This window comes from Sus scrofa, unplaced genomic scaffold (genome assembly GCF_000003025.6).
Source record: "Sus scrofa isolate TJ Tabasco breed Duroc unplaced genomic scaffold, Sscrofa11.1 Contig1914, whole genome shotgun sequence".
NCBI lineage: Eukaryota > Metazoa > Chordata > Mammalia > Artiodactyla > Suidae > Sus > Sus scrofa.
Genome location: NW_018084979.1, coordinates 1571497 through 1586175, shown reverse-complemented (window position 1 = coordinate 1586175; position 14679 = coordinate 1571497). Strand labels below are relative to the sequence as shown.

General features: G+C 43.0%; 1 protein-coding gene across 10 annotated transcripts in view; it reads right to left on the bottom strand.

Moving 5' to 3' along the window:
• The window catches only part of TRAF3 (TNF receptor associated factor 3), a 119184-nt gene that overhangs the window by 41112 nt on the left and 63393 nt on the right, over positions 1–14679 (bottom strand). For all 10 annotated transcript variants that reach the window (XM_021081627.1, XM_021081629.1, XM_021081624.1 and 7 more), the window contains one exon: positions 11763–11887. In XM_021081627.1, the coding sequence (XP_020937286.1) occupies positions 11763–11773 (11 nt within the window). In that variant the 5' untranslated portion in view covers positions 11774–11887. The remainder of the gene's footprint in view (positions 1–11762; positions 11888–14679) is intronic.

Genomic DNA, 14679 nt, shown 5'->3' with positions numbered 1-14679 from the left:
AAGCTCAGAAAACTCCAAGTAGGATAAACTCAAAGAGATCACACTAATATATGAACTGAATTGCTGAAAGACAAAAAGAGAATTTTGAAAGCAGCAAGAGAAGTAACTCCTTACAGAAAAGGATTTCTTCAATAAGATTAACAGTTGATAGCTCATCAGAAACCATGAAGGTCAATGGGATGACATATTCAAAGGGCTGAAAGAAAAAGATATCAATTAATACTCCTGGAGTTCCCGTCGTGGCTCAGTGGTTAATCAATCTGACTAGGAACCATGAGGTTGCGGGTTCGATCCCTGGCCTTGCCCAGTGGGTTAAGGATCTGGCGTTGCTGTGGTGTAGGTCACAGATGCGGCTCGGATCCTGCATTGCTACAGCTGTGGCATAGGCCAGCAGTTATAGCTCCGATTCGACCCCTAGCCTGGGAACCTCCATATGCCAAGGGAGCAGCCCAAGAAATGGCAAAAAGACAAAAAAAAAAAAAGACTCCTACATCTGGAGTTCCCACTGAGGTACAGCAGGTTAAGGATTCAGCATTGCTGCATATCTGGATACAGCTGAGATATGATCCTTGGCCCAGAAACTTCCATATGCCACAGGTGTGCCCCCCCAAAGAATCTTATACCCAACAAAACTATGTTTCAAAAATGAAGGAGACTCTCAACAAAATACTGAAAACTAAATCCAAAAGCACATTAAATGAACTATACATCATGACCAAGTGGGATTTATCCCAGTACAGCAAGGGTGGCTCAATATAAGAAAATCAATGTACTATACCACATTAATAGAACAAGGGGGAAAAAAAAACGCATGATTATCTCAACTGATGTAGAAAAAGCATTTGACAAAATCAAACACCCTTTCATTATAAAAACTCTTAGAAAACTGGGAATAATAGGGGACTTCCTTGACAAGAAAGAGGAGATCTATAAAAAAACTCACATTTAATGGTGAAAGCTTTCACACTAAGGTCAGGAAGAAGGGAAGGTTGCATGCCTTAACCACTGCTATTCAATATTATACTGGAAGTTCTAGCCAGAGCAATTAGGCAAGAAAAATAAATAAAAGACATCCCAATGAGAAAGAAAGAAGTAAAATTATCTCTATTCACAAATGATATGATCCTATACATAGGAGATCCCAAAGAATTCATAGGAAAAGCAACTAGAACTAATAAACGCATCAAAGTTGCAAGGTAAAAGGACCAACAAAGAAATATCAGTTGTGTTTCTATACACCAGTAATAAACAATCTGAAAAATAAATTCAAAGAGCAATTCCATGAGTTTGGAGCTTTTGAGCACAAGCAACTCACTTTCCTTGTTTGGCCCTGGGAAGGAAAGGAGGGAGGGAGAGAAAGAAAGAAAAGAAAGAAAGGGAAGAAAAGGAAGGAAGAAAGAAAAGAAAAGCAATTCCATTTACCATAGCATCCAAAAGAATAGATTACCTAGGAATAAATTTAACCAACAAGGTAAAAGATTTGTTCACTCAAAATAGCAACAGCTGCTAAAAGAAATTAAAGAAGACACTATTAAATTAAGCAAGATAATTGTTTGTTCTGAAACAGATCTATGTACATGGATTGGAAGACAATATTATTATGATGGCAATACTATTTGCGATGGTTGATTTTATGTGCCAATTTGTCTGGGTTACAAGGTGCCTAGACATTTGGTCAAATGTTATTCTAGGTGGTTTTTTTTTTTTCTTTCTTTCTTTTTTCTTTTTCTTTTCTTTCTCTTTTTTTGTTTTTTGTTTTTGTCTTTTTAGGGCTGCACCCGTGGTATTTGGAGGTTCCCAGGCTAGGGGTCCAATTGGAGCTGTAGCTGCTGGCCTACACCACAGCCACAGCAATGCTGGATCTGAGCTGCATCTGTGACCTACACCACAGCTCATGGCAACACCAGATCCTTAACCCACTGAGCAAGGCCAAGGACTGAACCTGTGTCCTCATGAATGCTAGTCAGATTTGTTTCTGCTGAGTCATGATGGGACTCCATATTCTAGGTGTTTCTGCAAGGGTGTTAGATGAGATTAACAATTAAATTGGTAGACAGAGTAAAGGAAATGGCCCTCCCCAGTGTGGGTGGGCCTCACCGAATCAGTCGAGGACCTGAACAGAACAAAAGGGCTAATCCTCTCCCAAGTAAGAAGGATTTTTTCTGCCTGTCTTTAAACTGAGACGTTGTTTTTTTCCCCTCCCTTCAAAGTAAAACTGAAACATCACCTTTTCTGGATCTTGAGCCTGCCAGCTTTTGGATAGGAACTATACCACTGGCTCTCCTGGTTTCAGGCCTTCAGACTCAGGCTAGAAGTAAGCCACTGGTTCTCGAGATCTTGGGACTTTCCTGCCTCCATAACTGTGTGGGACCCATTCTTTATAATAAATATATCTTCACACACACACGCATGCACACACACACACACACACACACACGCACACACACCCTTCTCACTGAGTCTCTTTCCTTGGAGGACCCTAACTTACTACCCAAAGCAACCTACAGATTCAATGCAATCCCTATCAAAATTCCAGTGGCCTTTCTTTTACAGAAATGAAAAATCTGATTCTCTAATTCACATGGAATTGCAAAAAAAAAAAAAAAAGGAGTCCAATGAGCCAGAACAGTATTGAAAAAGAAAAACAAAGTTGGAAGACTCACACTTCTCAAACTTACTATTTCAAAATTTCCTATAAGATGGCATTAATAAAAATAGTGTAATATTGGCATAAGGATAGACACATAGACCAATGGAACAGAACTGAAAGTCCAGAAATAAACCCAAATATATATGGCCAAATGATTTTTGACAAGGCCACCAAAATCATTTAGTTGAAAAAAAAATAGTCTCTGAAACAACTGGGTGACTGAAGAGAAGATCTGGACCCCTACCTCACTCCATACACACAAACTAACTCAAATGGATGAACAACTAAAATATAAGAGGTAACACTATAACACTTTCAGAAGAAAACATGGGGTAAATTTTCATGACCTTGAATTGGCAAAGGATTCTTAAATATGACAGCAAAAGCACAAGCAACAAAGAAAAATTTTTGGCCTCACCAAATTTGAAAACTTTTGTACATAGAAGAACACTGTCCAGAATGCAAAAAGACAGCAATAAAATGGGAGAAAATATCTGCAAACTGCCTATCTGATAAGGGTTTTAGGGTCCAGAATATACAAAGAACTCTTACACAAAGACAAACAACTCAATTAAAAATGGGCAAAGGGGAGTTCCTTAATCCACTGCTGGTTATAGGATCCAGCATTGCCTCTGTAGCAGGTCTGGTCTGTGGATTAAGGATCCAGTGTTGCCACAGCTGTGGTGAAGGTCGAAGCTGTGTGGCTCAGATTTGATCCCTGGCCTGGGAACTTCCATATGCCATGGGTGTGGCAAAATAAAAATAAAAAATAAAAATGGGCAAAGGATTTGAATAAACATTTCTCCAAGGAAAGCACAGAAGTAGCCAACAAGCATAGGAAAAGATGTCCAACATCATCCGTCGCCAGGGAAACACAAATCAACCCGCATGGTTATACTTCATCCCACCAGGACGGCTCTGATTTTTTCTTTAAGGTAAGGTAACAAGTATTGGTGAAGATGTGGAGAAACTGGAACCCTCCTATATATATGGCTGGTGGGAACCAAATGGTTCAGCTTTTGTGGAAAACATCTTGGCAATTCCTCAAAAAGTTAAACACAGATACCATAGGACCCAGAATTCCACTGCTAGGTATACCCCCCAAAGATCTGAAAACAGGTACTCAAACCAACATATGTACAGATATGTTCATAGTAGCACCACTAACAGTGCTCAAAAGGCAGAAACAGCCCACGTGAAAAGACAAATAGAATGTGGGGTAAGAATCATTCAGCCATAAAAAGAGGTAATGATACAGGCTGTAACGTGGATGAACCTGGAAAACATTACGCCAAGTGCAAGACGTCAAAAACAGAAGGTCACATACTGAGATTCCACTTATATGAAATATACAGAATCGGGAGACCTATGGAGACGAGAACAGACCGGTGGCTGCCCAGGAGATGATGAGAAGGATAAGGGGGATTACTTGCATAATGGGTATGGGGTTTCCTTTTGAGGTAATGAGAGTGTTCTGAACCACACAGAGGTTGTGGGTACACAACACAGTGAATATACTACATGCCACTGGGTTGCTCATGTTAAAATGGTTAGGAGTTCCTGCAGTGGCACAGTGTGTTAAGAATGAGACTACAGGAGTTCCCGTTGTGGCACAGCGGAAATGAATCTGACGAGGTAGGAACCACGAGGTTGTGGGTTCGATCCCTGGCCTCGCTCAGTGGGTTAAGGATCCGACATTGCTGTGAGCCGTGGTGTAGGTTGCAGATGTGGCTCGGATCCCGTGTGGCTGTGGCTGTGGCGTAGGCCAGCGGCTACAGCTCCTATTAGACCCCTGGCTTGGTAACCTCCATATGTTTCAGGTGCAGCTGTTAAAAAAAAAAAAAAAAAAAAAAAAAAAGAATGAGACTATAGTGGCTCAGGTCTCTGTGGAGGCACGGGCCTGATTCCTGGCCTGGTGCAGTGGGTTAAAAGGACCCAGTGTAGGTCACAGCTGCGGCTCAGTTTCAATCCCGGGCCCATGAACTTTCATGTGCCCAAGGTGCAGCCATGCGAAATGAAATGAAATAAAATGGTTAACTTATGTTGTGTCAACTTCATGTCAATTTTTAAAAATTACCATTAAGAAAAGGACCATCATGAGATACTACACAGCCGTTACATGGCTATAAACTAAAAAACGGAAAACTCACAAGTGTTGGTGAGGATATGGAGAAACCGGAACACTCGTACGTTGCTGAACGTAAAATGGTTCACCCTCGGTAGGAAACAATTTGGTACTTTCCTCAAAAGTTAAAAGACTCAGTTATCGGAGGTCCCGTTGTGGCGCAGCGGTTCATGAATCCGACGAGGAACCATGAGGTTGCGGGTTCCATCCCTGGCCTCGCTCAGTGGGTTAAGGATCCGGCGTTGCCGTGAGCTGTGGTGTAGGTCACAGGTGCGGCTTGGATCCCGAGTTGCTGTGGCTGTGGTGTAGGCTGGCGGGTACAGTTCCAATTAGACCGCTAGCCTGGGAACCTCCATATGCCCGGGTACAGCCTTAGAAAAGACAAAAAAAAAAAAAAAAAAAAAAAGGACTCAGTTATCGTATGACCCAGCAATTCTACTTGTGTATATACCCAAGAGAAGAAAAAACATGTGTTTACACAAGGACTTGTACATGAATGTTCATGGCAGCAATATTCCTAACAGACAAAAATATTAAAAGTCCAAATGTCCATCAACAGATAACTGCATAAACAAAATGTGCATCCATCCACACAGAATGTACTATGGTTAAACAAGCATAAGAAAATGAAGAACTGGGGAGTTCCCTGGCTCAGCAGTTAAGAACCTGACTAGGATCCGTGCGGGTGCAGGTTCGATCCCTGGCTTCACTCAGTGCGTTGGGGATCCGGCGTTGCCATGATCGGGGCATAGGTCGCAGATGCAGCTTGGATCTGGTGTGGCTGTGGCTGTGGTGTAGGCCGGTAGCTGTAGCTCCAATTTGACCCCTAGCCTGGGAACTTCCATATGTTGCAGGTATGGCCCTAAAAAGCCAAAATAAAATAAAATAAAATAAAGTAACTGACAAAACTGATGTATGTGTGCTACAACATGAATGACCCTTGAAAACCTCATGCTAAGTAACAGCAGTCAGAAACAAAAAGACACACATTACAGGATTCCATTTACATGAAATGTCGAGAACAAGCAGATATAGAGACAGAAACTAAATTAGTGGTTGTTAAGAGCTGAGGCGAGGGGAGAATAACAGAGAGGGACCACAGGGGGTTCCTTTTTGGGACGATGACAATGTTCCAGAATTAGACAGTGGTGAAGGCTTTATAACATCGTGAATATACAAAAATCACTGAACTGTACATTGTGAATGGCTTAACTGACAAATTCTTTTCATAATAAAAATTTATCAAGTGTTGAAAAAATTTAATGAAGCTTCTTAATCATTAGATACCCCATCTCTCTCTTCATCACACACAGCCTGATAACCACTTCTCACCAACGCCAGCAAAAAAATAATAATAGGGAGTTCTCTTGTGGCACAGTAGGTTAAGGATCTGGCATTGTCATTGCAGTGGCTCAGATTGCTGCTGTGGTGCAGGTTTGATCCCTGGCCCAGAACGTCCACAGGCCGCAGGTGTAGCCCATAATAATATAATAATAATAATATTAGCAGTAACAACAACAACAACAACAAATAGCAAATTTGAACCTGATGTAATGCATTCTGTTCACGTCACAGACGTGGCAGTAAATAAGCAAAGTCACATCTTTGGAAGCTTCTGAAATGCAGGATTATGGAAACCTTTGACTCGACTTCTCGATTTAAATATAAATACCTTTATTTCACTTATTTATATGTGGGTATAAAAATAGTTAAATTCAGAGTTCCCATCGTGGCTCAGCGGAAACGAATCTGACTAGCATCCATGAGGATGTAGGTTCGATCCCTGGCCTCACTCAGTGGGTTAGGATCTGGCGTTGCTGTGGCTGTGGTGTAGGCCAGCAGCTGTAGCTCTGATTTGACTCCTAGCCTGGGAACCTCCCTACGCCGTGGGTGCAGTCCTAAAAAAAAAAAAAGACAAAAAAAAAGTTAAATTCTACCTTAATACTAAAGTTCAGATGTGATAATTACAGGTTAATGAAATTCTATAATATTTATGATAACCATTGTGCTGATGATGAAAAATTATGTAAACTCAGTGAAATGCTTTAAAGAGACCGTGGAGGAGGCAGCTTTTAGGTGCCTATGGACTCACGTGTAACAGCAGGATCTGGAGAAGCAGCGTGGAGATCATGACACCCACAGGTGGACACGTGCCTCGTTGTGACCCCCTGGGCCGTGCGGGCGAGGGGAACCTCAGGCTGCGGCCAACACCTCACCTTCCCGTCCACATTCCAGCATCAACTTGGCAAGATGCTTCCACCCACATGAAAAAAAGTGTCCTGCTGAGCAGTACCAACAGACACATTGGGCAAAGCAAGTGCAGAGGAAGCTACAGCAAAGGGACGGACGGGGCAGGAAAGGGCAGCCGAGCTGGTGTGCTCCCAGGAGCTGGGTGCAGGCAAGACCAGAGCCCCAGAAGCAGCCGCCTCGGAGTGGGGGTCCCGGGCCTGCAACGACGACCAGGGCCTGCCACAGCGCCGAGGGTCCTACTGCTCTGATCTGCAGCTTCCAAGGGAGTAGAATTATTACTGTATTATTATCTTACTTACTGCCTGCCTCATGTTTAGGTACGAATTTACTGTACATTGAGGCTGTATTTTCACTCAAATGAAAACAGTCTCTATTTGAGAAATTCATTTCATGAACGTTTCCGGTCAGTGACTCAGGAAGCCCTTCTCTAAGAGCTGAGCCATGTCTGTGCTTAGACATCCAGCAGGGCTGGACTGGATTCCTTTCACTTTCCTCTGTGCCTCCTTTGCCCTAATGATTTCTGTTATGCCCCTACTTCTGCGATTTACGTTGAGCTGCATGTTACTTGGAGATTAAAAACTGGAAACAAAAGTGCATCTGCTGACAAAAGGGTGTTCCGAGAACTGGAAAGCCCGGGGAAAACCAAAAAAGGAAGCATGGGATAAACAAAGAAAATGGCTCCTGCCAGCAAGAAAGTACCAAACACAACACTGATGCAGAAAAACAAGATCCACATCACGCCCAGCAGAGGAATGAAAAACACCATCCGAGGGATGCCACTAACAGCAGGAGAAAACCAGACAGGGGGTGGGCCCCGTTGATAAAAATGTGCTCTGGCAACCTGCATTTATACAGACACTTCTGCATTGACTCTTGGCACGATGCCTCATGCCAAATGCACTGCAGAGGGAGAGAGCCTGTGGCTAATGTGCCGGGAAAGCAAAGGCAAGAGGAGACCAGATCTGCATCCAAACAAATAGGCAGATCATACTCACACAGGAAAAGCCCCATCAAGGAGAGAGCAAAAGGGAGAGAGACCAAGTGACGCAGGCATATAGCTGGAAAAGAACCTGATTAAACCAAAATATAAAACTTGGTCTTAAATCCTTGAGGAAAACAATAGCTATCTGAGGCCCAGCACTGCCAATATCCCTTGGTGCATATGATGTAGGATTTTTAGAAGAGAATTCATTCAACTTGGCCTATGTACAAAAATGCAGCGCGTCTCCTGGCCCAGGGCCAGGGCCCCGCCATCTGGACGGGAAGGAGCGGAAAGCTCGGGGCTCAGTCCACCTGACACGGAGCTAAGAGGGGGCAGCAGGTGGATGCTGCCCTGAGGCCAAGCCTGGCCTCGAGAGGGGCTGCAGGTTGTGTGATAAGGTACCTTCTCCTGGAGCATCGACTCTCCTGGGAAATATGAGTGAAAAGCATAAAACATGGCCATATTTAGGAGTGGGCTGCCATATTTAAGTCACTTTCAGAATACAGCATGGGACTTGGAAAACCAGCGGCTCTCATCTCTGTGCCCCTTCCCCATCTCCTTGGCAGACTCTAGAGGTGGGAGCTGCTCAGGTGCCAACTCAGACACCTTCTTTCTCCTCCACATACTCCTGTGGGGGATCACCGTGCCCTCCCAAGGCCTTACCCATCAGACCTGCACCAGCAAGACCCAGCTCTGAGCCCCACTCTCACTGAGCTTCCAGACAGCCCAGCTCCATGTGTCACCCTGCGCTGCAGCCTCGTAGCCAACGCAGCCAACGCAGCCAAGACGGAATCTGTCTGTCGTCAGTGTTTCCCATTCCTGTTCAGCACACCCCTGCCTGCTCAGTAACAACCTGCTCCCACCCCAGGGAGACACTCCCGCCCGGCCAGCTGCCCAAGGCAGAGCCGCTCCTGCCTCCCCGCCTGACACCCAGTCACTACTCAAAACCATGGATTCCACCACCTCCAGCCTAACTCTCCCGACCACACCGCATCGCTGCTCAGAGGGGCTCATTCTGTTCCTCAGGTTCAGTTTACTCACCCACAGTCTCTTCCAGCTAAAACAACCTATCTTGAGCTTCTAGTCCCAGCCCCTCACTTTACACACAGGAAAAACCAGCCAAGACAGGAGATGGAATTGCAAAGTCCCCAAACTACTGAGAAATCTTCAGCTGGATACAGAGCAAAACTGATAACATTTATGTGCAGGAGAGACATACTGTTGATTAATGCCAACATATTTGCTTTTGTTTTTTTTAAGGGCCGTACCTACAGCATATGGAAGTTCCCAGGCTGGGGGTTGAATCAGAGCTGTAGCCACCAGCTATGTTAGCCACAGCAACACTGCGACCTACACCACAGCTCACAGCAACATCGTATCCTTAACCCACTGAGAAAGGACAGGAATCGAACCTGTGTCCTGACGGATGCTAGTCAGATTTGTTTCCACTGAGCCACAATGGGAACTCCTAAAATTTATTTAAAAAAAAAAAGTCTTTCCTATAATATAGCCAACATGATGGAATACATACAGCTGTAAAAAAAAAAAAAAAAAAAAGAAAGAAAGAAAAAGAAAAAAAAGGATGAGGAGGCTCTTTCTATACTGCTATGGTGAGAGCACTTGATGTGCTGTTAAATTAAAAGCAGCGTGGAGAAAAGCTTGTACTGTATACTGCCATTTCCTAAGAAAGACAGCTGTGCATATGAACATGCACACACACACACAGCTACCTCTACTAAAAACAGAAAGAGAAACCAAAATCTAAAAACACGCTACCTGTAGAGGAGGAAAGAAACAGGGTATAAAGGTCAGGATGAGAGTTAGATTGCTGAAAATGCTTCACCTTGACATGCAACCATGGAAATAGTTTTTATAAATGTCCAGCACAAAATTTACAAAGACGTTATCCCTTCAAATAAGAATGAGACAAATGGATCTGCGTAACAGGTTGGTGGCACACTCTGAACTGGTTCAAGTGACTTTAATGTGGCAGAAGCTCCCTAGGGAAAGGACCTAAGGACAAAAAGACCTGCAGGAAACTGTAAAACAGTTTTCAGTAATCATATACTGGTTGATAATATACTGGTATTATTACTCTCAAACTACCATGTATATTTTGTAGGTTAAAACAAGTCAGTAATGATGAGACTATGTTGTCAGGATTTTCAGCATAAAAGACAAGACATATCAATATAAAATCAAAGAAGTGAAAACCGTACAATTCTAGATTTGAAACAAAAACATCAGTCTGAACTCATGATTAAGAAGTGCATGTCCTAGCTATCCACAAAACAAGTGTAGAACCACCACCAGCCCTGTGGCAATAAGCATCGCCAGTGCCCAGACTCTGGTCCCAAGATACCATTTTCTACAAACAGGAACCAGAGCTGAGGAGAGAAACAGCCAATTCCAGGTCTGGAGCGAAAAAGTACAAAATGAATCTGAAACATCCCACCGTTTCAGGAAGGAAGGAAAGACTCGTCAAAGGACGGGTCAGCCTAAAGAGCCTCCACTGGCCAAAGGGGCACAATTTTCGCATCCATAAGAATAATAACTGCAACATATTAAAACATATCACCTAGATTTAAATTCCTGAGTTTACACTGGTACTTAAAAAAATTTCTGGTCACTCTTGGAGTGGCTATCAAACCATCTCATTATTTGGAGAACCCATAAAGAAAAACCTTCCCATACGATCCGCCCCTTGGGTAACCAAATAGTTAATGAGAGTATTTCAGTAAATCAAGGCGGAGTAAATGGTAAACCGTGTGACATCGTCGTTAACCCCGATGACTGGGTCCAGGAAGTGGGCACCCCTGGTAGCAGAGCAGGCGTGTGCCTTCTGGGGAGGGCACATCCCAGCCCTCCGAGCGCGTGTGCTCAAAGCCTGAGCGGATGGAGCCTCCAGACCCACCTTCCACCTCACTTGGGACGTACAGAGAACACGTTCCATAGAAACAGCACAGGTCAAAACAGGGAAACCTCGGACTCCAGAACAAGCAGCCCGGATTTTCCAACAAAGACCATGCACGGAAGACAAGGGATAGGGCGGAGCAATCCACTGATTAATAGAGACCCAAGAGGCAGATCAGCTAAATGCAACGGTTTGGACTCTGCTTCAAACCAACCTAAAAAATTGAGACTACTGGGGAAATTGAATGGTACTGTGATTATGAATAAAATTTTAAATAGCAGTTTCCTTGATACTTAAGAATTTATCAAAAATAGCTATGTATTAAATCTTACTTTGGATGCAAACATTTCAAACTCACTTCATATTCATTTTAATGTTCTAACAGAGTTCTTAGTTTCAAGTATAAATGCCACTCAATCACACATCAGAGATTATAAACATAGGGTATTTTGTTTCCTTCAAACTCCAAGAGCAAGCAGTTCAGCATCCAAAGACGCAGTCCTCAACTGAGGCAGGCAGGTCTCCACCCTCAGCCGCTAGTACCTTTACTGCAATGGGCACCCCCCAGGGAGGGTGGGCCTCAGAGCCTTCAGAGGGCGGGCAGAGGTGATGCCATCACCCTTGGTTTTCAAACACAATGAAGGTATAGAGTTTATTATTCTCCAAAGTGCAGTGCCATGTTACAGAAGGAAACTGTTACCTGTACAGAAGGAAACTGCTGAAGCCGAGCTCGAGTAAGTCTGGGGTGTTTCCGACTTTAATCGCTTTACTGTCATGCAAAGCAAACAAGTAAGAGCGGAAGAAAGAAATCTACACAACTTAAAAATTTCCAGGGACGTACCTGTGTGTCATGTGCTGTAAGAAGGTATATCCAAGCTTGATCACGAGGGAGAGACTTCAGTAAAGAAAAAAGCAAAGCTGTGTCAACCTTATCCTTCCTCAGATGACGCAGTGGAGTCCCTTCGCCTAGGAAGTCAGAACAATACTTGGTTAACTTGCATGTGGAAAACGAATTTTAAAGCTTTTAAAAACAGAATATTAAAATGGAAATTTCTGAAAAATGGTATAGTAAGAAGTTTAAGGGAAAACACTTTTAACAAGTCTGTATAAATACGTGCTTTGGACTTTCTGCATTTTTTGAGCAGAACATAAATTACAGTCTGGATAATTTCAGATGACTTTCATTTTATGGTTTTTTTTTCATTTTCAAAGGTTTTATTGAAGAATAGTTGATTTACAAGGTTGTGATAATAGATTACTTTTATTTTAAAACTACTTTTAACATGAATATCATATATATAGAAAAGCAAACATGTATGTACATTTTATAAGGCTATTATACAAACAGCAGTCCAAGTACCATCCACCAAGGCACTGTTGAAACCCTCAGAAGATCTGGGTGCCTCTCTCTGATCCTAAGCCCTTTACTCCCCCTGTAAGTAACAATTACCCCAACTTAAAAAAATAACAATGCTAATTATTTCCTTGCTTTTCTTTAGATTTATCACCTAGGCATGGTAGCCCTAACTGAAAGTTTATTCTTGCCAGCTTCTGAATTTCATGAAGACGCAATCATGGAGTGTGCATTCTTTCATCCTGCTCTGCTTTTGCTCCATTGCTGCTGCTGGCCCTTATTGCGGGTAAGAGTCCACTGTGTTAACACACCACAGTTTACTTGTCCGCCCCTGTCCCCTGGGCAGTTTCTGCCGTGGAGCATCTTCAGGCACTGCTATCTTACCCACAGGCATGTACCCATCTCGTGCAGACGCCTCAAGTGTGTCTAGGTTCCTGGGTAAGTGCATATTCAACCACTTTCCAAAGCAGTTGTAACAATTTATACTCCCACCAGAAGGGGATGAGAATTTGTTGCTCAACTTTTTCAAGATTCCTCAGGCTTTTAAATTCCTGCTAATGAATGGTTATGCAATGGTATCCTAATAATTCTTTATTATGTAGAATTTTATCATTATTTTGAAAAAAACTCGTGAAATTTTACATCTGACACTTGCCACAATGGAGGTTTAATTTTGCGACCGAGCATTTGCGTTCCCTTTGCCACGGTTATAGCACTCCAATTTCTCACAGGGAGTAACCCCTCAATCTCAGCCCACCAGCTTCCAGAGACTCGGGTTCCAACCCCCAGGCCCAAGGGGACGGGTGTCAGTGGGGCCTGGCCAGTAGAAGCATCCTATCCCCGGCCAGAGTTGGTTCACCTTGTGAGCACGCAACCTAAGGCAAAACGAATGAAGCCTTCGTCCTCTGGAATTTAAGGAGCTCTTATTTCCCAAAAAATGTGAACATGAGCCCATAGAGCAAAGAGCCTCTTTGAGAATGAAGCAAACGGACCTATCTGCAGCCAGCCATACGTAAGGCTTCTCCATAAATTCATTCATTCATCCATTCATTCTGGCCGCCCCACAGCATGTGGAGTCCCCAGGCCAGGGATGGAATCTGAGCCAGAGTTGGGAGGAACACCACAGCTTCAGCAACACTGGATCCTTAACCCACTGCACTGAGCTAGGGATCAAACCCACGTCCTTGCTGCAGAGACACCGTCGCTCCTGGATCCTGTTTGCGCCACAGGCCACAGCGGGAACTACCTGAGGCTTTTTAATTGGGTGATCAATAAATCCCCCGTAGCTTGTAACAGCTGAAGTCCAGTTACCTCAGAAAGAGCCCTAACTGACACAATCACCTGTCATTAAGCAGTTTTAATCTACTCAGTAAGCCACACGGGTCAGTTAAGGTAACACAGGACAATGCATCTACATACACACACAGCCCCAATGGTTTTTCAGTTACATTTTGTAAATCAAAGAGTTTATCACCCAAACTTGGACTACAGTTCTTGCCAAATGGCAACTTAAATAACTCTGAATGCTGCTTTGGCAAGAGAAATGAAAAAATCAATAGTCGTAATTTATTTGTCCTTGTTTGCTCTAAACACTTCACTAATTATACTATATCCCTATTGGGCTTCAGTAACAAGTTATGATAACCTCATAAAATAAATTAGGCAGTGTTCCCTGGTTTATTTTGAGGAAGTATCTGGGTAAGACTGGAATTAATTCTTCCTTGAAAGTCTGCTGGAATTTAACAACAAAGCCATCTGTGCCTAAAAATTTTTAATTACTGATTCTATTTTTTGGGGTGTTTATAGAACTAGTGAAGGTTTTCCACTTTTTTTGCAGCTACTTTTGGAAGGTTACATTTTTATTTTATTTATTTATATATTTATTTATTTAGTCTTTTCTAGGGCAGCGTCCTCGGCATATGGAGGTTCCCAGGCTAGGGGCTGAATCGGAGTTGTAGCCGCCGACCTACACCACGGCCACAGAAACGCAGGATCTGAGCTGAGCTGCGTCTGCAACCTACACCAGAGCTCACGGCAACACCTGATCATTAACCCACTGAGCAGAGCCAGGGATTGAACCTACAACCTCATGGTTAACCACTGTGCCATGACAGGAACTCCAAGAAAAGTTACATTTTTAAAGAAATTTATTTCATCTAAAGTTTTAAATTTACTGACATGATGCTATTTCTAATAAATAATCATACTTTATGATTTTTAAATAGTCTATAGAATTCAAAGTAGTTTCTCTTTTCCTTTCTTTTCATTGACTGTGCCTCTTTTGTTTCCCTTGCCAGTCTCACCAGAGGTCTGTCAATTCTACTAGACTATTCAAAGAACCAATTTCTGGCTTTGCTGATCTTTTCTACTATAATATTTGCATTTGCATAATTCTGCTCTTATT